Source organism: Sapajus apella, unplaced genomic scaffold (genome assembly GCF_009761245.1).
Source record: "Sapajus apella isolate SASKATOON/1434 unplaced genomic scaffold, GSC_monkey_1.0 scaffold24, whole genome shotgun sequence".
Classification (NCBI taxonomy): domain Eukaryota; kingdom Metazoa; phylum Chordata; class Mammalia; order Primates; family Cebidae; genus Sapajus; species Sapajus apella.
In genome coordinates, this window is record NW_022436964.1 from 2,190,518 (window position 1) to 2,218,039 (window position 27,522).

At 43.0% G+C, this 27,522-nt stretch overlaps 1 protein-coding gene across 6 annotated transcripts in view; it reads left to right on the forward strand.

Moving 5' to 3' along the window:
- The window catches only part of FRMD3 (FERM domain containing 3), a 363,027-nt gene that overhangs the window by 297,464 nt on the left and 38,041 nt on the right, over positions 1-27,522 (forward strand). For all 6 annotated transcript variants that reach the window (XM_032290836.1, XM_032290837.1, XM_032290835.1 and 3 more), the window contains 3 exons: positions 5,532-5,606; positions 5,877-5,945; positions 13,528-13,652. In XM_032290836.1, the coding sequence (XP_032146727.1) occupies positions 5,532-5,606; positions 5,877-5,945; positions 13,528-13,652 (269 nt within the window). The remainder of the gene's footprint in view (positions 1-5,531; positions 5,607-5,876; positions 5,946-13,527; positions 13,653-27,522) is intronic.

Genomic DNA, 27,522 nt, shown 5'->3' on the forward strand with positions numbered 1-27,522 from the left:
GTCTGGGCTCACTGCCACCTCCGCCTCCCGGGTTCAAGTGATTCTCCTGCCTCAGCCTCCCGAGTAGCTGGGACTACAGGAGTGTGCCACCATGCCCAGCTAATTTTTTATCTTTATTTTTTTGTATTTTTGGTAGAGATGGGGTTTCACCATGTTGGCCAGGCTGGTCTCAAACTCCTGACCTCATGATCCTCCTGCCTTGGCCTCCCAAAGTGCTCGGATTACAGGCAAGAGCCATGGCACCCAGCTGAGTCCATATTTTTAAATAAATTCCAGGGGATGCTGTACTGTGGGTCTTTAGGCCAAGTGATAGGGTTCTAAACCAGCAGTCCTGAACCCTGACTACATTACCATCACCTGGGGGAGGTTTTTAAAAACTATTAATACCAGTGCTATGGGTCCCTGCTTCCTGTCCCAGACCCAATTAAAGCAGAATCTGGGTCTTCACTAAAACTTGTGCACAAGCATTCATGGCAGCATTAGTCATGATAGCCAAAAAGTGAAAACAACCCAATGTCCATCAGCGGATGAATGGATAAACAAAACGTGGTGTCTCCATGCAATGGTATATTATTCAGCCATGAAAAGGAATGAAGAACTGATAGATACTACAACATGGCTGAGCCTTGGAAACAGTATGCTAAGTGAAATAAACCATTTACAAAGCACCATGTATTGCATGAGGCCATTGAAATGAAATATTTAAAATGGAAAATATATATAGAGAGAAAGTAGATTAGTGATGGCTTAGGGCTGGAGTAGATGAGATGAGGAGGGGAAGCAGGGAGTGACTGCCAGTACCCATTACGATGACAGGGGGTTTCTTTCAGAGGTGATGAAAATGTTTTAGTATTAGATAGTGGTGACCGACTTTTGTAATCTATTTTTTAACTTCTTGAATTATATACTAAAACCCACCAAAGCGTACAGTCTAAAAGGGTACTTTATGGTATGTAAACTATATCTCAACAAAGCTGTCATTTTGAGAAACCTGAATCTGGGATGAGGAGCCTAGGTGTTGGCAGTGCTAAAAGCTTCCCCGTTGCTGCTAACCTGCAGTCGAGGGGTTAAGACATTGCGTTAGTTCAGTGATTCTCCCAGCAGGGTCCCTGGACCAGCATCAGCCCTCCAGATAACTTGTTGGAAATGCAGATTCTTGTGCTCTTCCCCAGATCTACTGAATCAGAGACATAGACATGTGTTTTAAAAAGCCTTCAGGTGATTGTTGCTCACTAAAGTTTGAGAGCCAGTACGACTAGAGCATTGTTTTTTAAGTGCTGAAATCAGACAGACTTGGATTTGCAGCCTGGCTCCTGCAGCTTCTATGATGGGACCATGGTTAAGTGAGTAAGCCCCTGTGTGCCTCATTTTCCTTGTGTAAAAATGTGGATTCCTTCCTCCTAGTAGAGAGCCGTGAGGATTAAAAGAATTGTATATTAAAGGTGCTTTGGATGGGGCATTGCCCATGTTAAAGCCTCAATAATAAATGTTGTTATTGTTATGGTTACCCCAGGAGCTCTAAACCATGACTTCAATGGGAAATTGTGTTGTTAATTCTATAGGTGGCCTCTTGAAGCACCACCCAGTCTCCCCTCAGTAGCTATCGTGCCCTTTATCCAAGCCCCTGGAACAGCAGGTTTCGGAGGAGAAATTGCAGGTTGGGGAGAGGGGAGGCGTGCTCCTGTGGAGATGATCTGGATTTGTTTGTGAGGTCAGATGTTTGAGCATAGTCATACTTCTTGTGTTGGGACTTTGATGGGAGTTGGAGGTCGAAGTGGGAGAGGACAGGTGGAAAGGAAGAGAAGGCTGTAGGAGAGCGAATTGCTGTTCCAGTGAGGCTGTGAATTCATTGCTTTCTGTGGGAAGAATACTCTTCCCTGGGCTTGCTGTTGATGGGAGAATCTGGTAAACAGAGTGCTCAGGACATTTTGGCTAGAGTTAGAGCTCTTTTATTTGCTTTCAGAGTGTTTAACATGGTTTTCTGGAACCTGCATAATTTAGAGGATTGGCTTTGGTAGCTTCATAGTGAGAAGGCAATGAAGAGGTTTAAGACTGATATTAGGGAGGGAGGAAGGTGGGAAGGAAGGCGGGGAGGGAAACTATTATATAATGATCAGCTATGACATTAGGTGCTTTCAAATCATTTACTCTTGTGTAACCCTCCTGAGAGTACTATGAAGTATTATAACACCCTCCCCCTTTAACAATACGTAGAGAAACCGAGGCTCAGCAAAGCCAGGCAACATGACCAGGGTCACAGAACCAGACGTGAATAAGAATCTGGACCACTGTTCTTTCAGGTGAAATGTCACCTCTTGGGTCATCCAAGGAGAATTTGGGGACACAGAGGTTCTCGAATGCAAGTGAACTTCTTGGAATCTCCTTAGGGTGCTTGATTAAAGTCAGACCTACTGAAGCAGAATCTCTGATGATCAAGCCTGAGAGCCTGTGTTTTCAATACCTATTCCAGGTGTGCTGATGCCCAGTCAGGTTTGGGAGCTGGTACTCTGGAATTCATGTACTTTAACCCGGCCACCATTCTGTCTCCCCTGTTCACTCTCCTCCCACATACAGCCTTGTTTCCCAATTCACAGTGTATACATGTCATTTGATGCTCGCAGAATAAACTCCCTGTTAAAATTCCATTGAATATCTCAACAGAAACACTCTGGGAGTTCACTTGAACATTTGGGAGGGCAGACGATTCGTGGGAATGCCCTCAGGATAGTGTCTCTGAACAAGTCAGATAACCTGCAGACACTCCTCCAGGGGAACCCACTGCCAGAAAGAAGCACAGTCTTTTCTATCTGCTCTTCCTGAGCAGACGGCTACTGGCCTTCTTTGTGAAATGTGTCTTTTGACCTGCTTCTCTTGAGTCACTTTGAGGGCTTTTGGGAACCAGTGCTGAGACTGAGACTTCCCAATACGAGGCCAGTCTGGGTTTGAGCGGTTGGTTGTGGCTTCGTCTTGGGGCCTGGAAGGGCCAGAGCTGAGGCCAAACTAGTGAAAAAGAGCCACTCCCTCTGCCCTGCAGGCCCTGAGTGGCCAGGAGGTTCACTAATGACTGCACTGGCTTCATGTGTCGCTTGGCACAGTGTTGTAGAATGGGCACAGTGTTCAGTTTGAATTTCAAAAACCCAATTAAGGAATTCAATCTTTTATTTTTTAGCTGACCACTTTGTCTCAAGGATCTTTAGGAACCTGGAATTAATAATAATAATAATAATAATAATAATTAATAGAAGCTTCTTTAAAGCTTTCTCTTCTCCCTACCTCTGAGGACTTGGGAGCAACCCTGCCAAGAAGATGGGGAGAGGGCAGAGGTGATTATCCTTTTCTCAGGCTTCAATAGATAAAGTGTCAGGCCCACAGCTCTGTAGGGATGGTGAGGAGTCTTAAGGGGTACAGATGGGCCAAGAGTGGGTATTTCCTCATAGGAGGAGGAGGGCACAACTGGGACCACCTCAATGTGGCTTGGTGGGGGTTTCTAGCCTCTTGAGTGGGTGTGGTCTGGAAGGAAGCTCTGGCCAGTGCACTGCAGGGACCCCTCAGGGTGTGGCTCTCATGTGCCCCTGTGAGTCCTCAGGTGTCCCGCACCGTCTTCTCTGGGTCCTTCCCTGACAGGATCCCCCTGCCAAGGCCTGTGCTCTCCCTGCCCGTCTTACTTTCCCTGCTTACTCTCTGTGGCCAGTACCCTTCTGTATCATCTTGGGCTGTTTACACAGGTGTGTGGGAAGGGGCTTCTTTGCAAAAGATTGTTACTATGGCTTTCCATTGGTCCTTTGATAAAGACCAAGATCCTTAACAGGGACCATTTAAGGTCCGATCCTGGGAAACTGAATTCTGGCTCTCTGTCCAAGTTTGCCTTGTTCTACTTTGTTCATCTGTACATAACTTTTCTTTATTAGGAAAAGAAAAAAATGTGTGTGTGTGTGTGTGTGTGTGTGTGTGTGTGTGTGTGTGTGTGTGTAGTAATAATATGGGGAAATGTACATTGAGTCTTTTTAAAATGTATTTTAGTTCATTAATTTTTTTAGATTTCAATCCCTTTTGGGGTACAAGTCGTTGATGATTACACGGATGAATTATATTGTGATGAATTCTGAGATTTTGGAGCACCTGTCAGTTAGTGTACATTGCACCTAATGTGTAGCTTTTATCCCTGGCCCCCTACTACCTTCCCCTTTCTGAGTCTGTAAGGTCCATCATATCACTATGCCTTTGTGTATTCATAGCTTAGCTCCCACTTAGAAGTGAAAACATAGAATTTTTGGTTTTCCATTCCTGAGTTGCTTCACTTAGAATAATTGTCTTTTTAGTTCCCCAGATGTTTAGGCTGATGGCTTTTGTGCCTGCTGGCTCTCTGCTGGGCATATCCACCACAGCTGACCACCATGCCCTGGTTAACACCTTCCAGCCCCTGGATCTCAGCTCAGCTGTCCCTTGCTCAGGGCACCTTCTCTGGCCCCCAGGCTCGATCAGCCATGTGTCTTTCCCATACTTATGTTGGTGTATGGAGCAGGGTTGGCACTCAGTTAAAAATTGCTGAGTGAATAAAGGACGCTTCAGGAGGCTCATGGGTGGGGATCACTATGCTAAAACTTCCCTGGCTCTGTGCATGTCTTTGCTTAGGATGCTACAGATCATATTGATTTCGTCTGTGTGTGTTTAAGATTTTGTGACTATCAATATTTTAAATGATACTGAACTCTCCGAGACCTGTTCCTTCTAACTTGTTGGATTTAATTGTACAAGGCTTAAAGTGACTGCTGTAGAGCCATCCTCAGCCGTCACAGTAATTTAGTGCCCTGTGTGCAGCATCCCGGCAGCCCAGGCTCTAGATTGCTTTTCAGAGTGGTGTTGTTTTGTTCTTATTTATGAGTAGGGCTCAGAGGTGCTGAATCAGTTCTTGGCTGGACAGCTTCTGCCTCGTGTATCTTAGTCATCTACCACTGTGGGTTCTTTTAAAGGGCACTGGGTCATAGTGACACAGAAGCCAGTGACCATTCCCATGGTGATGCGGGACCCTTGTCCCCTCACTTGGGCAATGCGCAGTGAGTTCTTCATGGCATAGTGACCTCTGTTGCCAGGGAGCCATTTTCTGCTGCACTGTGGATACAGGAATAGGCAGCAAAGGGCCCTAATACCCATGAACTTACTGATACCATGTCAGAAAATTCCCTCTTCTCCATATCTTCAGATAGAAATTAGGGGAAAATTCTTTCTGATCATCACTGCCCAGTCTTTTTTGCAGGTTGTGACCCACTAATGAATAATGAAACCCAATATGTGGGTCATGAATTTAAAAAGAATGAAAGGAAATAGGTTAGAAAATATTAGAATGCAATACACATAGTGAAAGTAACTATTGTTTGGTGAAGCTTTTCTTTTAGTTTGTGCAAATCCGGGCTGAGTCACGAGGTAAAGTACATTTCTTTCTTGCAGTCAAAATACGCCATCACCACAGCTCTATAGCATGTTGTAAGTGGACTTCCCAGTGTCCTTACACCTGTGCTTGCTTTTTCTTAAAGGTATGCAAAATCCAGTCAGATCAAGACTGTGTCAAGCAGCAAGATATTTTTTAAAGGAAGTAGATTTCGATATAGGTGGGTACCAATGATTCTATTTCAGTGATGGGGTGGGGATGGGGCAGCCACTTTCATTTCAAAATTTCGCTTGTAAATAAGTGGCCTTTGGCTTGTGCCTCTATTTGAATCTTCCATTTCCACTCCATTGCTCTCTTATGCTCACAGGGCACCCCTCATGCTTTCTGTAGCTGGGTCAGAACCCTGTGAAGTTAATAAAGATGCTTGTGCATACTCCTCCCATTCTTCCCTGAGTATGTGTGCATACACTTGTGTTTCTGTTTTTTGCAGTGGGAAAGTTGCCAAAGAGGTGGTGGAGGCCAGTTCCAAGATCCAGAGGGAGCCTCCCGAGGTGCACAGGTGAGTGGATGAGCACTCTGGGCTTCAGGTGGCTTTAAAAGCTGGCGATTCCAAATCCTCTATAACATCCCTAGTGACATCTGGCATTAGAGAAGGACATACCCACTTTCTTAGACATCACACTCAGATTTGGCTGGGCCATGGGATGAGCACAGCTGGGCTCCACTTTATGTGCTCTGTGGAGAGTCATTGATTAGGTCTGGAGTGTCACCTGAACAAGCAGAATGCTGTGCTATTGCCTGGCCAAACTCTGTCATCTCAGCCTCTTAATCGCCCAGCGAAACTGTCATCTTATTCTCTTAGGAGTTCTCTCTTCCTGACTGCGTTCATCATATTTGGCTGGTTCCTGTTGGCCTAACTTCAGGCTTACCTTTCATGGGGCCATTACTCTCTATGGCCATGCAGAAGAATGAAGGATTTAGTCATTGTTGGCTCAAGAGTACACACCTCCACTAAGGTGACAATATGCAGTAATTCTTAAGAATCGGATCTTTACTTGCCATGTTGGACTTTACAACAATTCACACAAATTGTTGCCCATCCTAAACCTCAAATATGCTGCATATATAAAGTTGAACATTCTCGTCATGATGCCTCCCACTTTTTAAGGAAAGATCACCATGAGCTAAATTATTTAGGAAGTCACACACACACTGGTTTGCACCTTCCATTTCTTCCTCATCTTTGAAACCCAGAGGTAGTTTTTTATGCTTGGATTTGTCCAGTTTCCTCCATTTTCAGGGTGACTAAGTGGGCTGGGTGCCTCTCTACTCTGTCCCTTTGGGTTGTTGGTCAGGAGGATGCTGCGGTGTCACAGAAGTGTGGCTGAGCCAGCCTGGAGAAGCATCCAGATGGCACTTCTCTCCCACACTGAGGAGCAGAAGTGCAGTTGGCACAATACCTCATGTACATGTGTAGAGAAGAAAATCATTCCTGCTTTGGGGTGACCTAGTGAGGAGCTGTAACATGAAAGTCTGCAAAACCAGTCTATTGCACTTTAAGAAGCAGAGGACTACAGGATGAGAGAGGCTGGAGCACCTTGGCTGCAGGCACGTTGGTACAATTCCTGAAAGTCTTACAGACTGTCCACCAATGAGAAAAGTCTCATGGTTCCCTCCTCTTTCCCAAATTGTAGTTATTCAATGCAACAGAAATGAAGAGGAAATGATAAAACATATCATTTCTTCCCTTTTGGAATCTTTGAACTGGAAATGACCTCGGGGATTGCCTAGTTTGATGGTTCTGTTCTGTAGACAAAGAAACTTGAGTCTCAGACAAGTTAAGTCATTTATCCAAGGTCCTAACTTTTTTGGTGGCAGACCTAAGCCTAGAACTCCAGTGTCCTGCTGCTGTGTTCTCAGCGTTTTTCTCTGTAGCACCCTGAGGGCACCTGGCATTTTCTTAGAAGCTGGTACTAGAGGCAGAACTACCCCAAGTGGGTCAGCATGGATTTTATTCTTCCAGGCTGAAGGTCAAATGTTTGATCTTAAATGCTTGATGTTGAGGGAGTTCTCCTGACATCACAAACACAAAGCAGGAAACTTTTTTTTTTTTTTTTTTTACAAGGCAGGAAACTTTCAGAGAAACATATTCCAAAAAATAAGGCTTTTATGAGTGTCATAGTTACCGTCTATGGATGGTTAATGGGGTCAATAAAGAATTTTTTTAAATGCTTCTCTTGTAAATTGAGGTTTGAATCATTTATGGAAACCAAGGCTTTTTAGCCCAGGGTTTCTCAAATTGTAACTTGCACAGGGATCACCTTGAGATTCTGTTAAAATCAGATTCTGATTCAAGAAGCCTGGAGTAATGCTTCAGAGTCTGTAATTCTAACATGTTCTCAGATGATGGCCATGTGGCTGGTCCATGGGCCACACTTTGAGCAGCCAGGCTCTTGGTAACAGGTGGAAGGGTGAAGGAAGAAGGCTTGCTGGAATGAAGCACTTTTCTTGGAGTGGACTGAACCCCAGAGTGGGAGGAAAGTGGACACATGCTGAGGCAACCATCCACCAAATCATAGTTTCCCTTTTCTGGAATCTTCTAAAATCTCCCAACATACTACTGCAAACAAGGATTTAGGGGCTTGACACCTGCTTTGCATGCTCTTTCTCTTCTGCCTCCCCCCCGGGTATATGAAAGCCTGTTGAGTTCACATCCTTAGGATGCCTCTGTGGTTCTTTGCAGCATCTCTCAAATCTCTGACAACACCAGGAAGAATTTGATTAATGTAATGCTGCAAAGCAACCACTGGGAGGAAAGGACCGTGTCTATCTTGGTCATCTCCATGTCCCCTAGCACATAACACAGTGTTTGGCACATAGTAGAGGTCAATATATACCTGTTGAATGAACACATGAACTAGGAGTACGGGAGGACAGCAGCACCTGTCATTTTCTTTGATGTGAGGTCTGTCCAAGGTGCTGCCCCAGGGACCTCAACATCCCCAGAGACAGCATTGTGGTCAGAGCCATAGTGATGTGTGAAACCTGCATGCAGGCAAGTCCTCCTTTCATACCAGTAGCTGGTTGTGTGGTAGGAAATTGTTCCTCTTGGACAACTGTTTTATTTTCAAATTATTTTGGCTTCTTTGAAGTTGCTGGTCAAAAGTGAGAATGTAGTAATAAGCTCTCCTCTTGTGGGCATTCAGAGATGATCATTAGTCTAGAATGGTGATGATAAGGCTTTAATGGGTGAATTTTCTTCACATTCTGAGATTCTACTCTTCAAATAATGGCAAGTTCACAGACACCTACATCTGCTGAGGTGTGTGTGTATATGTGGAGAAACAAGCAGTCTGAGAAAACTTTCTCAGAATTTTTCTTTTTCTTCAAAAAGAGAAGCAAAAGCTAACTCTGATGGTATCTTGCTGGTCATTATTGATGACAAGATCCCCAAGCCAAACTCTCCTGAACTGGCCACTGGGTGACAACCATCTGCCCATTCCAGAGGCCCAGAGAGACAGAGGGCTGTCGCTTGGTGAGCCCAGGGATGGTTGTGTGAGCCACCAGGGCATGGCAGCCACCACCAGGAAACACTCCAGGGCAGCATTTGTTCTTGATACAAGCATCTGTGTAGGGGTCACGGGTGGGTTCTGATCTTAGCTGTGTTGCTTGCCAGCTGAATGGTCTTGGGTAAATCACTTCTCAGATCATGGGCTTACTCATCTATAAAATGAGATTTACATCACTTTGCCCAACTTCCAGGCTTTGTTATGAGTATTAAAATAAGGTGCTTTAAAAATTATAAAGTGCCATACAAATATGAGGTGATGACAATATTACTACCATTTCTCGTCCAAAAATGAAAAACTGGAATATGACAGATATATTGACATTAAAATCTCCCAGATAGAGTTTATAGAGGCTGGCACTACTTGTTTTTATTCCAAGGAGAGATGTAGGAAGTCCAGGAGTCTCAGTTTAGTCACTGTTATATGCTACCATTTTTGAGTCCTGAGTCTCCCCTTATAAGCATCATTTAGTTGAGTTACATAATGTCAGTTTCCTTACCTGTAAATATGGTATTTTTCTTGCCTATCTTACAAGTACAATGAGCAAAACAAATGGGGTAAAGTATATCCAAACCACATTTGCCAATATTAGAATATAATCGTAGTTCCCAAAGGAAACATTTCTACTTCAATAGAGTTCCTAATAGCAGCTTCATTTGGAGACCATTCTGTCCTGGGAGTACGTGCATGAGTGGGCTGCAAAGTGGGCCAGACATTTTTGCTGAGTCATCTGATAGATGGGTTCTGAGATTGGAGAAACATGTCACGTATCCTAGCCTGGCCTGGGGAGACCCCAGGCATAAACACAGTTACCTCAGGAGCTCAGGTGGAAGGGCAGAGTGGAAGCCGTCTGGGGCATCTGCACATACTTTAAAAAGACACAGTGGGACCTCATGTAGCCAGAAACGGGGATAGCAGTGGTAGCGAGCAGAGTCTCCTTTGGGACATTGCAGGCTAAATCACACAGAAAGGCAGTGTGGGGCACAGCAAAAGCCTTGGGCCAGGAATCAGATTATCTGGCTTTGAGTCCGAAGTCTGCCCTATAAGCCTCTTTAGTCATGTTACGTAAGCTCCCCGAGTCTCAGTTTTTCATCTGCAAATATGATATTTACCTTGCCTATCTTAGGGCAAGACACATTGGGAAAAAAAATGAGGTAATGCATAAACAAACCACTTTGCAAGTGAAAAGTGGAGGGCCATTCAAATTCTGATATTATATTTGTCATTAGTTCAATTGTGCTGGCGGGTTCTTGCTTTAAGTGAAGCCAGGATCAGTTGGCACCTTTAAAAAAGATTAAGGAGAGAATTAGGTAAGAAGGTATAATTTTTAGTTTAAAGGAGTTGGTAGATTTATTAGTCCAGTTGGGAAGTCATAACAAAATACCGTAGATTGGGTGGCTTACAGACAACAGAAATTGATTTCTCACACTTCTAGAGGCTGGGAAGTCCAAGATCAAGACACTAGTGGATTCAATATCTGGCAAGGGCCTGGTTTCTTATAGACGGTGCCTTCTTGCTGTGTCTGCACATGGCAGAAGGGGGAACAAGCTCTCTCAGACCCCTTTTATAAGGATACTAATTCTATTCATGTGATCGTGACCTAATCACCTCCTGAAGGCCCCACCTCTTAATACCATTACATTGGAGATTAGGTTTCAACGAGTGAATTTTAAGGGGATGCAGACACTCAGGCCATCGCAGTAGGGAAGGGTGGGAGACTTGGCATGTTGTTTTCTAATTTTGTTGACTCTTTCCCCCATGCTGTCCAGGGAAATTCCTAGTTGTATCCACCTTTGGGTTTAACTGAGTCTTACACTTATCAGGGAAGAAATGTTCTTCTTTGAGTAATAATATTGGAGAGTCTCAGTGTTGTAATCCACAGCAGGAGTCATCTGGTCTAATACGAGGCACGCCCTATATGCCCCTGTCCCTGGCCATGACCCTCTGCTACCACAGAGCAGCAGGAGCCTGTGAATGTAGGGGCTGAGCTGGCATCCTTCTGGCCATCCAGTGCCAAGGCAGGCTCACTCCTGGGTATCAGCCTGGTGAGCCCAGCCTGTCTTAAACCTATGCAGTTGTCCGGACATTGCTAGTTGTGGGGTGGGGCAGCAAGATGGCTTGGTATCTCCAGCTGAAGAATGTTGGAAGGAGGGCTGATGGGGAGCAAAATAAGCTTATAAAGGCCCACCAAGGGCTCATCACTGTGTCATAAGCAGTGATTCCTGGGGATTGGAACAGCAGCCAGCTCAGCTGGCATGGACAGTCAGAGGTGGAGCAGATCAATTCAGAATTGCTTGGGAAAGAATGGATGGATGGGCTTTTCAGAGGTCAGAAGCTAACAGGAATGACCATATGTTGTGCTTCGAAGAGCTAGAATCATAGTCACAATATGACAACTCTTCACAATAAAAGAGGAAACTGCTCATGGGAAATTTTAATCCTTCCCTCTCTCCCTCCCCTCCTTCCTTCTGTAAATATTTCTCTGTCTATGATTCTTTCCCTGTAAAAAGCACTGTGCTCACCAGAACATGCTGCAGGCATTGCTTCTCTTGGAAAGTCATCCCTGGCTTTGTCCTCACTCACATAGGATTAGGTCCCCTCCTTTGTGTTCCCACGGGACCCTGGCTATCAGTCACCTTCATGAGAGACATGGTGTTCCAGCTGTGACTACAGCACGTTAAGGAGTCATGAGGCCAGGTGTGGTATCTCATGCCTGTAATCCCAGCACTTTGGGAAGCTGAGGTGGGAGGATCACCTTAGGTCAGGAGTTCGAGACCAGCCTGGCCAACATGGTAAAACCCTGTCTCTACTAAAAATACAAAAATTAGCTGTGCACAGTGGCGAGTACCTGTAATCCTAGCTACTCAGGAGGCTGAGGCAGGAGAATCACTTGAACCCAGGAGGCGAAGGTTGTAGTGAGCTGAGATCACTCCATCGCACTCCAGCCTGGGTGACAGAGCGAGACTCTTGTCTCAAAAAAAAAAAAAAAAAAAAAAAGAGTTAAGAAATAAAGTAATGATCAAGACCAGTACTTAAAACAAAATGAAGTAGAATTTTCAAAAAATAGTGAATTATAAATAGATATGTAACTATTGTTACATAAAACATTAATTTCAGTTGTGCTTCTTCCTGTGTGTTTGGGTACAGGGAGATTATATAAAATATATTTCTTAATGTAGGTCTCAGACCACAAAGTTTGAAAATCATGGTTTTGGACAGAGAATTACTTAAGGTGAGGACTACAGTTCCCTAGAACAAAGCAGAATATCCAATATGTATATAGCGGCTGCAGAGTAAATGGCTATAAAATGAAATAATGAAGAAAAGGACTCCATGCTAAGCAAGTATTCATAAATTTCCTTTCTAGCCAGTGCCAGCCATGGGAGCTTTTGATTCAAGATGCTAGCAGACATCTTGATCCCACTCCTCTTGCTCAACAGAAACATTCAGGCTAGAAGGTAGTCCTGTCAGCCCACCTAGGGAACACTGACCAGGCTGAAATGGCAACATATGTCAAGCCAGGATTGCATTCAGTTTACTTCAGTTTCAAACCTGAACACATTTTCACAAGGTGGCAAGTGAGATGCATGGGTATGGCTAGCTCAGTTTCTGCCCTTAAGGTGTTTATCAAGGTGGGGATGATCAGTACACCAAAAACTAAAGAGAGACCAAGGTGAAAAATGCAGTGAGTTATACAAGAAGAGAAAGTAGTCAGTCAGACACACACACACACACACACACAGACTGAGACTGAGACTGAGACTTTGTGTGTTGGGAGGAGCAAATCCTGGAAGGCTTCCAGGGGAAGGAAACATTTGACTCCTTTTCAAAGTATGCACTGGTTTTGGTTTTGACAGTAAGTATGGGGAGTAGGGTGGGGTGCTCAAATACTAGACTAGGGCAAGCATCCAGTATCTCTGCAGCAGGTAGCGCAAGCAGGTGCCCCAGCTGCCAACCAGTAGGCTTAATGAGATACCTGCACAGTTTCCTTGCCATCTGCTGCTGGCCTCGGCCACTGACACACCTTGTCTGCTCCTTGCCAAAGGAGAAAACAGCCACAGCCAGTTAGTGAGTAGGGTGTAACTCTGAGAATATTAAACACTGATATTAAACATTGGACATCCAACAACACAAATATAGATTATAGCTGTATCTGTCTGGCAGGGGTTTTTGGTTTTGTTTGTTGGTGGTTATTAAATTTCCCTGAGCCATGCCCTTCATTCACCTTTCTGCATATCTAGTTCAGTGATAGCTAGTTCCCATGTCTTTTTGTTTCATCTTTCTTTTTTTTTAAAAAAATACCCAGGTTGTTACCCAGCATGCTCAGGGCTGGTGACATATGAGGAACTGTATTTTCTTTTATTGGATTGCAGTAGAACATAGGGACATTTGGTCAGGCCAGAAAGGGCCATTTGTCTTGAATGTTATGTCATCTTTACTACTGGCTCAATCCACTCTGTGTCTAGAGGTAGTCCCTCTAGACACAGAGCAGTAGCCTGGGCAGCCCGCTGAGATGGAGGGGCCAGCGTTTGCGATGGAAACCAACCTTATCTGGCTTGTTTCTGTTTTCAGAGCCAACATTTCTCAGAGCCGCAGTTCCCACTCCTTGAACAAACAGCTCATTATTAACATGGAGCCACTGCAGCCCCTGCTTCCTTCCCCCAGCGAGCAAGAAGAGGAACTGCCTCTGGGTGAGGGTAAGTCAGTCACTTCATCCCAAAGGCTGGCGCTGCAGGCCTTCTATGGAAAGAACAAGGGAGGCACCAATTCTGCATATGATGGGTAATGGATTAGTGTATGAGGTGGAGTGAGCCGTAAACTATGTTTTTAGTAAATAAGTTTTTTGCAGCTGGAGGCTGTGTTATACTGGGAGCTCTATTAGTTTCTCCTGGAGAGAGTTCATTGGTATAAAGTATTTCTAAAATTAAATATGAAAGGACTAATGGTGTTAGACCTACACTGGTCCAGTATGGTAACCATTAGCCATGTGTGGCTGTATTAAACTAAGTTTAAATTCATTATAATTAAAAATCCATTTCCTCAATCACACTGGCCAGATTCCCAATGCCCAATAGCTCCATGTGGCTGGTGGCTGCCATATTGGGCACTGAGACTGAGATCATTTTCTTTGTTACCAAAAGCTCTATTGGGTGGTATGTTTGCCACTGTAATCACAATTAAATTGGTGGCTGTGAAGAATTCTCCACAAGTGTCTTTACACTGATCATCCCATTTATGCCCCCAACCTTCTTGTTCTTGTTCCTTCATTTACATGTTTTGAAACAAGCTAAAAAAAAGTGAAATGTCCACTGCAGCCCCCAAATGTGTAATACTTTTAAAGATAATAATATATGTGTGTCTAGGCATCTTGTTTGTTTTTAAGGACTCTTCTGACTTCAGGGAAGAATCTCACCACACTGCTTGCTGTAAACACCTGCAGGCATCTCACATTCTTATTAATTTCAAAGATTTGCTTAAATTAAATTAATTTAATTAAATCAAAAACAAATGCACACAAAATAAAGTTATTAGAACCTTTCAATATGAACACACTTTTCCTTAACTTCATGTGATTTTGGTTTCATCACTGAAAATCTGAATACTAGGCAGCTTCAGGAGGGCAGATCACTCTGTTCCCAAAAGATCACCTTCACCTCCAGCTCAAGGCAAGAATTTATTTCATGGAAGAAAACTTTCTAGTCTATCATAACGGTATGGCTAGGAATGCAGATACCCTTGAGATAGGTAGCAGCACCAATTTGCAGTGATATGTAAAAAATTCTAGCAAATCTTTTCTGAAAGGCAGCTTTAATGGTTAGAAGGAGAATTGGGCAACTGGATGCCAAAAATTCCATGGTTGGAGGGAAAGTGTGCAAAATATGAAAGATGGGATCTAAGAAGACACTAGTTGTCTTCAACTGGGTTATAAGAGATGATGATAATGAGATCATTATAAATGGCTTTTGCTATCTGTCTTAACAATGAACTCTGAAAGTTCCATGCCAAATTAATTTTCTTGGCCCAAGGGCCTCTGGGTCCATGTTGCTTATCTGTGTTTTTCAGCAGATTATCTGTTTTTGTGTGTTTTGCAAATGAAAGGAAAGCAGTTTTCATTTCTGGTCACTAATGGTTTTCTAAGTTTCCTCCTAAATGCTTGGAATATTGCTTAGAGTGAAAATCACTTTTCCTGAAGGTCATAATTATCCCAAGTTTGAATGAAGGGAGGGTGTGGCTAATAGAGAAGAAAAGAGAAGGGGCAGTTCACAACTGGAATTGTGACTGTACCTTGTCTGCAAAGATGGAAGCCCAGATGGGAACACAGTTTGGAGACTCAGACAAGTTGAATGGTTGTGATGGAAAATATGGAAGCCTAGGCCCTGCCGCCTGAGGATGCCCAAGAGGTGAAAGGGAACCTGGTTAAACTTTCCTCTGAACTCTGCATCCCATTATCTGTTAGGAACATCTGTTTTGCTCCATTTTCTATAATGAGGTTCCACTGGTAAATACTAGGTGTGTTTTTAACATAGCGACTGTATGGACAATAGACAAACCGTTATAATTAACTGCAAAAAAATTTTAAAGTCTCTCATGACAGGATAGGAATGCATAAGTTACCTTTTCAATTTTCCCAGTTGTTTTAAAGAACTATCTTAAATTCTTTAACCAGCTGTAAAGCCAAACTGATAGATGTCTCTCTTAAAAAGTCCACAGTAGCTCTATCAATGTCAAATCAAATTATTTTCTCCAGGAGATTTGTCTCCTTAGAGAACATCTTTGTGGGTTTTAAAGTTCGGGCAATTCATAACACCTTTCAGGATACAGACACAATTAAAAAGCAAGAGAAGTAGAAACAAAAATACTGTTAATTTTTTCAAAAAATACAATGATTCTCTTGATTTAGAGTAAGAGCAAAATTATCTTAGGTACCACAAAATTCAAAGTACAATTTCCACCACAGATGTTGCTGTCTTCTGGATACCATTGTACCTCCGTTACTAGTCAAATTCTTCCTCACAGCTCTTGTCTTTGAGTGTAAGGCAATGCGATTCAGGCATTCCATGAGATAGATACCTATTTTATAGATTCACACTTCTCAGATTTATAAAAAGAAGAGAGACAGATCACAGTTCTAAACAAAGATGTTTCCACCTTTGAGAATGGGCCCTATTTCTGGGCTTTTGAGCACATGCAGTATGAAGAATTTTGTTTCATCTCTATATTTTCATATTTCATTTCTTTTTATTTCTGAGCTAGAGCCAAATGTAAAGAGGCTAGGAATTCATTCATTCTTTAATGCAACAATTGTGACAAATACAAGTTGTACAGCCTGTAGACCACACTTGCCATGTCTAAGTTGCTGTGGACTATAAAGATGAAGACACGAAGATGCTCTTTTCTGGAGACTCACAACCCACTGTGAGTCTGACACAGCAGTGGGATCACAGAGGCAATGACAAAGTTCTGCCTCTGCTGATTGAATTGTATGCTCACTTTCTGTGTGCCCTACTGGATATCAGTGCCTTAACTTGCTTCAGGGGCATTTGTTCCTTGAGAGCATTTGTTCCATTGCAGTGTCTGACATAAAATCAGTGGGCAAAGGAATAAATGGAAAAGATGGATGGGAAGAGGTGGTAATGAGTGGTCAGTTCTATCTGCATAGGGTGTGAGTGTGGTCTCAGGGAAGAGGTTCTGGGGGATGCTGAAGGTGAGGCAGAAGGTTAGAAGAGGACCAGATTATGGGCCTCGTGTGACTTGCAGGAGATTTGAGACTTTAACCTGAGAGCAACTGGGAGGGATTGAGGGATTTCAGGTATGGGAATGATGTCAATGGCATGGGAATTGCCTTTTGCATAACTGGTGATGTGTAGAGAATGGATTAGAGGCAGACATGGCTGGAGCAGAGCTTTTCAACCTCAGAACTACTGACCTCTTGAGCTAGACAGTTCTTTTTGGTGGATTTCTGTGCATTGTAGGATGTTTAGTAGCTTCCTTGGCTTCTACCCAGTAGATGCCAGAAGGACTCCACCAATATCGACAACCAAAAATGGCTCCAGATATTCCCAAATTTCCCCTGGGGAGCACAAGAGTTCTCTGGTTAGAAACCACTGGGTTGGAGGCTACAGAGGAACCACTGGAGGAGCCGAGAGAATAGATATGCAAGGGCTGAAGCAGGCAGAGAGAATGCAACTAAGGAGGAGGCTATGGATTTAAGGCATAGTCAGAGGCAGAGTTGTGGAAACAGGGTCCCTGGTTATATGGTTAGGGACGTAGCCTGTGGACTCCTACTGACCAGGTCCTGCCCTTGTATCAGGGATGTTGAGTTGAAAATGCTTCAACCTCTTTATGTTAAAGATGGGACTGTAGAGACCCAGGAAGGTTTCAATGGTGTGTCAGCATCACACAGGGAGTCCGTGACCAGCATGATTTTGTTGAATTGCTGAAGCCATCAAGAGAGTTACATACTATTGTTGCTTCTCAGAGCTTCAAACACAGAGTGGTGGAGACTTGACATCACCACTTACCTTTCTTATCATTGTTCCCATCTGGATATACTGGTTCAGATTCTTGTCTTGGGATTTCAAATCACATATTTTGGACTAGATTTATAAACTGGTCAAGATTAACAGCTTGAGCCTTGTTAAAAGTGTTGTCTAATGGCCAGGTGCAATGCTCACACATATAATTTCAGCACTTTGGGAGGCTGAGGCAGGCGGATCACCTAAGGTGAGGAGTTCGAGATCAGCCTGACCAACATGGCAAAACCTCGTCTTTACAAAAATACAAAAGTAGCTGGGTGTGGTGGCACATGCCTGTAATTTCAGCTACTTGGAAAGCTGAGGCAGCGGAATCGCTTGAATGCAGGAAGTAGAGGTTGCAGTGAACCAAGATCGCGCCATTGCACTCCAGCCTGGGCAACAAGAGTGAAACTCCGTCTCAAAGAAAAGAGTGTTGTCTAATTAAAAATTTTTTAAAAACCAGGCTGGGAGAAGAAAGTCTTAACTTATGGAAGCTCTCTCTGTGAGGTCATGAGAATGTCCTGGCACCTTGTCTTAGATGGTATGATTGATTGGTGGGGGCATCTCTGCTGCTGCCATGGCTCTCGGGGGTCATGACCACCCATTTGTCAGACAAGCTTTTTCCATTCTTTTTAAGTTTCTCAAAGACAGCTGGGCAGAGTATTATTGCCCAGATTAATGCAGTGGTGTTCTGGGAAAACGTGTGACCCCATTCACCCCTGTGACAGCTGGAGGATTTGGTCTCAAGTTGGCTACATCAGGGTGGAGAAAAAACAAAATCAGTTCCTAGGCACTACTAGGCAACGGGAATGTTTTCAAAGCTCACCCAAAAGTTGCTCGGTTACAGGATCCGAGAGAACTGGTGCTGTGGAAAACTTTAGATGAGAAGGGCAAACCATTCAAAGAGTGCCACTTAGAGCTTATGAGAATTTCAGAAGAAAAAATTGAGAGTGGGAATTGTTCTAGGTGAAAATGACATTTTAAGGAGTCATTAATCTAAATAAATTCACATGCAAAATGGAGCAGGCTCCCCATAGTGTAGATAGCACCGTGCTTATGTGTTTTACTGGTGGAGTATATGTTCTCATTGCGGAAGAGTGTTGGATTGTGGTAGAGAATGAGAGTGAAATTAATCATGTGAGACTTGGTAACTGGCAATTACAGACATACACTGAAGATCACTGGCGTCTGCCATAGGAGTGGTGCAGGCTGGCATAAACATGGTAGAAAAGCCATGTATGATAGGTACAACTATAATAAGTCAGAGTTGAAAATGTTTGTTTTCTCCTTACTGGCAAAATGAAAGCACAGTGGAGACACCACAGTTTCTATAAGGGAGCGTCTTGAGGGTGGCAATGGGTGTTAGATTAAAGAGTCATGTGAAGCTGCTTTTGCATATGATCAAGAAAGTGTCTTTATTGAAGAATATATGGAAATTAAGAGAACGGTAAAACTAACTCTCACAAGCCACCCTTTAGCACCATCCCTGTAAGAGTGTGTTTGTGTGTGTGTGTGCGTGCGCGTGTGCGTGTGTGCCGAGTGTATGTGTGAATGCATGCATGTGTTGTGCATGTGATGGGAAGTGTGTGTGGAAGGCAGAGGCAGGGGTGTTTCAAGGTTTGCTTACAGTGTCTAGCCTTAACTATAGATGGCTTAAGGTGGCTTCATTGAATTTCTCGAAAGTCTGTGTGTGAATATGCAAAGGTATTTTGCGCATGTAAAAAGAGCATTGTCTTCATCCATCAGGCATGCCATACTCTTGGTCCCACCCACTTTCCACCCGAACACATAACAGGTGACTGGTGGGGCTGCTGCATTATCTATGTGTATGCCTTTCATGCACTACACAGTTGCTCTGATCCATCGCTGCAAAGCCTCTGACAGCCCAAGGCTGCTGTGGTTATACATATCCTACCCTCTACCACGTTTGATTTTCCTCCCCGACTGTCTGATATGAACATTCACCTCCCTCTTTTCTCCCTTGTGGAGTTCATGGCCATGGCTGAGACAAATTTATCCTTTTCTCACGGCTTTGGTATCTTTCTTCCCACCATTTTCCCGCAGATGTTAAGCCATTTCTTCCTTTTGGCTCAGATGTGTCAGGACATATGCATTAGCAGCAATGCACTGTTTTTTTTTTTTTTTTTTAATTTTTTAAAACAGAGTCTTGCTCTGTCACCAGGCTGGAGTGCAGTGGTATGATCTTGGCTCACTGCAACCTTTGCTTCCCAGGTTCAAGCAATTCTCCTGCCTCAGCCTCCTGAGTACCTGGGACTACAGACATGTGCCACCACATCCATCTAATTTTTGTATTTCTAGTAGAGACGGGGTTTCGCCATGTTGGCCAGGATGGTCTCGATCTCTTGACCTTGTGATCTGCCTGTCTTGGTCTCCCAGAGTGCTAGGATTACAGGCCCAGCCTGCACTGGTGTTTTTGAAATTTCTTTTATGTTACCTCCCATGAAACAGAAGCTGTTAATAAGTCCTGTGGAATCACCTTTCCCCTTATGGTTTCTGCCTCAGTCAAATTAGACTTGTCCCTACCACAGGGTTTTGTGATTGCTATTTGCTTTATTTTTCATTATAAAACTAGTACATCATCTTCTTAAAAATTTAGAAATCACAAAAAAGCATAAATGAGCAAAAAAAAAAAAATTACGTCCCAGCTTGCCCTGCTTCTAGAGGCAATCAGTGTTAATGCATTAGCAATTTCTTCCCTATGCATTTTAATGCAGTTGCAGTTATCCAGTATATTAAATTCCTAAAATTCCTGCTTTGTTTGCTTAATGTTGAAAACACTGGTGCATGAAAACACATCAGAAATTGAACTGGAGATCAAACAATGAATTGGGAACATATTTAACACAAAGACAAATGGGTTAAATGTCCTAAATTAGAAGGATCTCATGCAAAGCGCTGTTTTAAGCATCATTTTAGCATTGCACATGCTCGAGCTATCCTGAACATTCTTATTTAATGACATCTATATTTCCAGCTGCTGATAAGCACACGGTAGCTGGACTTGCTTCTGCAGGAACTAGGAGGCTTCTACAGAGCAGAAGGCAGCTCCTGTTTTTGTTTATAATTGCAGTATTGGACTAGCAAAATAAAAATGATGAATGATCACTATTGAATTCTTAAAGATGGCACTACAGTTTGGGTCGGCAACTCCTCTGGGGTAGAAGATGCCAGGAACAGCTCAGAGGATAAGACATAAAGGCCTGAGCAGGCTCTGCAGATTTCTATTTTGCAGTGTTTTCAAAAGCTCTTTACATTTTCTTTTGTGTTTTTCTTTGGAACTACTCTCATCTTTGGAACTCTGGGTTTTTTATATTTTTGGATTTACTGACAACTTAAGTACTCACTAGAAGTTTGTATCACTTGAAAGAGGACTTTGAAATTTTAAGTGTTTAGTGTGTTGTAAGGAAGTTCAATGCCTTGTTCCTGATGCAAACTCGGTGCATTTTCTCTTGCAAAGATTTTGTATTTTACATCTTAAGACACCAACAGTGTGCATCATTTCAATTCTGTAGTTGGCTGATTCTCTACAAATAGTCCATTTTATGAAATATAGCATTCTGCAGTGTAAGCACAGCAGTGGTTGGGTGGCTGCTGTCTTTCTGCATTAATGTGTCAAATGAACTCTGGTGTTGGCTCCTCTGCCAAGCAGCTAGGTGACCACAGACAAGACTGTCCACCTTTCAGAGCTTCATTTTCCTCATCTATAAAACAGGAAGACTGGATTTGAGCATCACTCAGGTGCTTTCTAGCTCTTAACTCTGACTCTTTTGCTGAATGTCAAGGCAAAAAAAAAAAAAAAAAAATCCAAGACTGTGGCTTGAGGTCTTTTTACTTTGAGAATAGAAACTTGGGAACAGGAGTATTTTTCATAGCTTTTGAGGGTTAGAGGGAATGTTGAGGAAGGCCTAATACAGGGGTCAGCAACATACAGCCTATGGTGGGCCCAGAACCATTATTTCTGGCCTTCCAGTGAACAGTTACGCTTTAGATGATGATATAAGTACCTATATGATATCCTCCATTTTGCCTCTTTTGAACCAGCTTCAACTTTTAACTTTAAAATTTCGCCAGCAAACCTTAAAATTTACAATCTAAGCCCTCATAGAAAACGTTTGCTGGCCTCTGATCTAGCACATACCCTCAGAATTGTAATACAAATGGGAAAGCCTGGAGAGGTGAGAATATTTGCCCCACGTCACATTGTTGGGTAAGTATTCCGGAAGGCTGAGATTACATCCTTACTCTAAGATTCCTGGCTCAGCTATCTTAGATGACATTGAACACAGCTAAAAGGACTCAACTCCTTCTTGCTAAAACAGAACAAGTAACTAAGGAACTACATCTATTTTTCAATTATAGCAAATGAATTACTGAAAGAGACAACATTTTTGTTTAAGTATGGGTGATCTCTGTGATTCAGTGAGAAGAGCTGCTGTGTATGCGGGACAGTGTGCAAGGCTTTGGTTTTTCAGCACAGCAAGCCAGGACCTGCTGACTCCTCAGAGACTTCTGTCACCTTAGAAAGACTGGTGAGAAGATTGGGGATCGAGTGTGTTGCAGTGAACAGAATTCTTAGCAGAGCCAGGCTGCAGGGGAAACAGACTTCCCACGGGAAGCTCGCTTCCTTCTGGGAATCATGTTCTGATTTTGAAGTTGAATTCATTAAATAAGGAATGACTCACTCCAAGGCTAGTTCTAATTACTCATTTGCTTACAGTCTGTGTTAAGAGTGACTGTCTTAGTGGAAGCAATTCAGTAGCGGAGCTTCCCAAATCGTTGCTCCTGCTCAGGTGAGCATTTTGCTGCCCCACTTATTAATAATTAATTGCTTCAAAGGACTGGCTAGGGTGAAAAAAGAAGTCAGTCAAGTGTCCTAGGGAGTAATCTATCATAGTCCTTGAGGGCTGGGATTTGAGCCAGAGGAGAGTGTTGTGTGACCGTCTGTGACAGCCAGAGTGTGGTCTGCAGAGGGGAAGACATTTTGCTTGGCACTTAGACAAGTAAACGCTTTCACTGCTTCCCTAAGAAACCATAGGAGAGGAAAGGTGAAAATATTACTAAGCCTATCATTGCTAGAAAGCAGAAACTAGAAATTTCTGAGTTTTAGATGCATGGGGTTCCATTTTCTTGCATTTTTCTCAGTGGGTTGGAGTGAGTGTTAAGTAGATGTTCTTTGCAATCCCCAAGCTTAAGTTGAGACAGGCTCTCATAGCCTCTCCCTCCTTCTCTTCCCTTAAGATCCAGTGCCACTTAAATGGGAGAAAGTGTTGGGCAGTGTGTGCTGGGTACCATTCTTTTAGGTTGGCTCTTTATAGTAGGTCTGAGGCATTGCAGGTAAAGTTCAGAAGAGAGGCTCTGGTCAGTCGGCTCAAGGCTGCCTTGGGAGTGTATGCTTAATGCCATAAACAGAGGAGTGCAGTTTCCTTCCTGGTTTGGCAGATGGTGAATTGGAAGTCCTAGAGCCGTGGCTTCCAGAGCAGGGTACATACAGTGATCCGCTAGGGTGGAGGAAGAAATTATTCAGACGTCTACTGATTTTTTTTTTTAACCACCTCTTTATAAAATTTCTATTGTATAGGTTTTATAATGTGCATAATATATAATGACAGATATATAGGCATCTAATTTATAAATAAATATGCAGTTATTTGTATGTACAAACATTTTTTTCCCCAGAAGAAGATTTGGAAACAGCTGCTGTAGATCTTGCAGATGAGTCTACCAAAAGGAAAGCGGGGGGTGTGTTTTTGAAACTCTGAAATCCCTGTTCATGCCAAAGCCCCAGATTCCAAAATAGATGTGAGAACTGTCTGCTCCAGTTACGGTGGTGACATGCCATTTTACATGCTTTTGGTCTATCACTCCGGTAAACCAGGATGAGTCACCCAAACACAGTCAAGGCTCTTGCCAAGCTGTTTGGAAGGTGCTATGTCACTCTCATTTAAGCATCATATGGTGACCCCCCAAGTCCCCAATATACACGGGTGCTGGACTGCACTTGAGTGGACATTGAATATAATATTAATGGGGATTCTCTGGTGGTAGGAAGGATTCTCCAGTGGCATTGGACAGAGAGTGAGAGGGCTGGGCTTTGTTCATTCATTTGTTCACTTGATAAACATTCACTTCTTATCTGGCACATGCTGGACATTGATATCACCTAAATCTTATTTTCTCTTGTATAAAATAGGATGGGATTATTTCTGAGTTTCTTCCTCACTCTGATTGTTCTTTAATCATTCTTACCCCAGCTTGCTGCTGTTCTTATTTACATGGTTTTAGATCATTGGCCATTGCTTTTGAAAGCAAAAGGTATAGCCATATATATATATATATATATATATATATATATATTTAATTTTTATTCTATGAAAGACAGTTTTATTTTACTTTTTAAAAAAAATTTTATTTAAAGTTTATATAGGACATATATATATAGGACATGCAGGTTTGTTACATAGGTAAACGTGTACCATGGTGGTTTGCTGCACCTGTCACCCCATTACCCTAGCTATTTATCCTGATTCTCTCTCTCCCCCCACCCCCTGCTGACAGGCCCCAGTGTGTGTTGTTCCCGTCCCTGTGTCCATGCGTTCTCATTGTGCAGCTCCCACTTATAAGTGAGAACATGCGGTGTGTGGTTTTCTGTTCCCGTGTTAGTTTTCTGAGGCTAATGGCTTCCAGCTCCCTCCATGTCCCTGCAAAGGACATGATCTTGTTCCTTTTATGGCTGCATAGTATTCCATGGTGCATATGTACCACATTTTCTTTATCCAGTCTATCATTGGTGGGTATTTGGGCTGATTCCATGTCTTTGCTATCGTGAATAGTGCTGCAATGAATACACACATGCTTGTATCTTTATAATAGAATGATTTATATTCCTTTGGGTATATAACCAGTAATGAGATTGCTGGGTCAAATGGTGCCATCTTCTTTTTAAATGTGGTAACTAAAACAGGGAGAATGGGGAACAATTATATTTAAAAGCAGGGTTTAACTTTTTTCCTTTCTTTTTGTGAATTGTAAACTCCTGGCATAAAATTGAAAATTAATAATAGCTAGCTTAAAAGGTAATATAAAATGAGTGTTTCTCACTTGAAAGAGCCTTCACTTCCAGCCAGGTGTGGTGGTTCATGCCTGTAATCTCAGCATTTTGGGAGGCCGAGGCAGGCAGATCACCTGAAGTTGGGAGTTCGAGATCAGCCTGACTAACATGGAGAAACCCCGTCTACAAAAAATACAAAATTAGCTGGGTGTGGTGGTTCATGCCTGTAATCTCAGCTACTTGGGAGGCTGAGGCAGGAGAATCGCTTGAACTCAGGAAGCAGAGGTTGCAGTGAGCCGAGATTGCACCACTGTACTCTAGCCTGGGCAACAAGAACAAAACTCTGTCTCAAAGGGGAAAAAAAAGAAAAAAGAGCCCTCACTTCCTTCCTTAGAGACGTCCAATTGGGTACTTTTAAAATCCTCGTATCTCCACTTCAACATTAGAAATGTGATAATGGGCAGATGCTTTGGCTGAAAGAGAAATAAATAGGGTTTTCAGAGTGATTCACTTGATAACCAAAACACAGACTAGAAATTTTGTCATTAAAGAAAGGGGTGTTGATATTTAAAAAAATAGAGCATTCCTTGCAATCTGTGGTCTTCTCAATACCTGCCTAGCCCCCTTGGCCTGTCTGAACAAATTGGCCCCTAAATTGAGGTTGGCCCCACCCCAGCTCTAGGACCAATTGTGCCCTTACCTGGGAGGGAACTGAGAAGCCCAAGCCCAGCCTTTGGATGGGCCCTTGGTCTGCTCTCCTGTTGCTCTGCCCTGCTGTCTGGCTCTCATGCCCGCCTTGCTCCCTTTCCTGTGTCCCTGCCCTGTTGGCCTGCCAGCACTCTGCTCCCCCAGGATCTTGATGGCCCTTGTCCCTGGGATTAGACATGTTCCTGACTCTGATCATGTGGCTGGGGACACACCCCTGCTTGCTGATGGACAGTCTGCGTGGGTCTCCCTCCCAACCTTGTGTCCCCTGGGGCCATGTTCTGTTTCCAGAACAGGCTCTTGGTTAACAGTTGCCGGAATAGTAAAGTCAGATTTATAAATGCCTGCCTTTCCTGTCGAACTTCTCCCATTGCCCAGTGGTCATAAGATATTGAATTGTCAAATCCATCTGCAAAATCCTATTCACTTTAACCTTTTCAGTATAACCCAGATGTATTTTCATGGCCACCCAAGCTGTGTGCAGCCCCTCATCTCTGTCTACAGGATGCTATAGTTATTGCCTGAGGGGGCTCTCTCTGCTTCCACTCCTATCCCCCTCCTCCCATCCATATTGTCCATACAGTAGCCAGGGGATTATTTTGATAAGTGGAGCTCACATCTAGTTATGATAAAATCTCAGTTCCTTCCTGTAGCTTATGAAGCTCTGCTTGCTTTGCCTCCTGCCCACCCCTCAGACTGTTTCCCATTCCCCCTTGAAAAGGCTGAACTCATTGCAATCTCAAGAACCTTTGCACGAACTGTTTCCCCCACCCAGGAGGGTCTTCTCTCTGGTCTTTCTATGGCTATTTCTTTTCTTTAAGTTTTAGCTCAGATTTCAGCTCCTTGGAAGATCTTCCCTGAATGCCTAATTCTGAGTAATTCTTCCAGTCTACGTGTTTGCTCCTTCTCATGCTACCACCCTGTTTTATTTTCTTTAGAGCACCTGGTGCTATCAAACGCTTTCTCATTTATTTGTTTGTCTTCCTGTTTGTTGACTGCCTTCCACATCAAACACTTTCTCATTTATTTGTTTGTCATCCTGTTTGTTGACTGCCTTCCATAACTAAAACACCAGCTCCAAAAGAGCAAGGACTTTACATCATTTCCCTCACGATTCCCAGCATTTAGGTGCGTTCTGGCACAAAGTAAGAGCTAAACTAATATTTGCTGAATTAATGAATAAATGAATGAATGAATGTATGGATTCTAAATGCAACCAGAACAGCATTTATTTATATAAAATAAAGCATATAAGAAGAATATTCTCCTGGGATTGGGGTTTGCCAGAAGTCAAGTGTGCTCTTTTGTTTTCTTTTTTTAAGTGTGAAATCAAAAGCAATACTAGGCCAAGCATGATGACTCATGCCTATATTCCTAGCACTTTAGGAGGCTGAGATAGGAGTATCACTTGAGCCCAGGAGTTTGAGACAAGCCTGGGTAACATGGCAAAACTCTGTCTCTACCAAAAACAAAAAAAAAATTGGCCAAGTGTAATGGTATATGCCTGTAGACCCAGCTATTCAAGAGGCTGAGGTGGGAGGATCACTTGAGCCTGGAAATTTGAGGCTGCAGTGAGCCATGATCATACCACTACACTTTAGCCTGGGCATCAGAGTGAGACTCCATCTCTTAAAAAAATACCAGTCATTGTAGAAAAGTCAGAAAACATGAAAACACAAATACAATTTAAAAACCACCTGATGTTCAAACTGTGTTATAAATGTGTAGAATCCATCTATATATTTTTGACAATTGAAAAAAATTTTAACAAAAATATGCTAGAGATGCTATTTTATAATCTACTTACTCACTTCACAACATAACATGAATATTTCCCATGACATTAAATATTATTCTACAATTTTATATTTAATGGACATATATTATTCTATCACATAAATATGCAAAAATGTTTTTTACCATCCTTCCTCCACACATCCCACCAAATTGTATATGAGATTGTCTCTCATCGTAGCCTTGCCAAAACCGGATATAACACTTTTTAAAAATATTTGATAATTTGGCTGGTGCGGTGGCTCATGCCTGTAATCCCAGAACTTTGGGAGGCTGAGGTGGGTGGATCACCTAAGGTCAGGAGTTCGAGACCAGCCTGACCAACATGGTAAAACCCTGTCTCTACTGAAAATACAAAAATTACCCAGGCGTGGTGGCAGGTGCCTGTAATCCCAGCTACTTGGGAGGCTGAGGCATGAGAATCGCTTGAACCTGGGAGGTGGAGGTTGCAGTAAGCCGAGACTGCACTATTGCACACCAGCC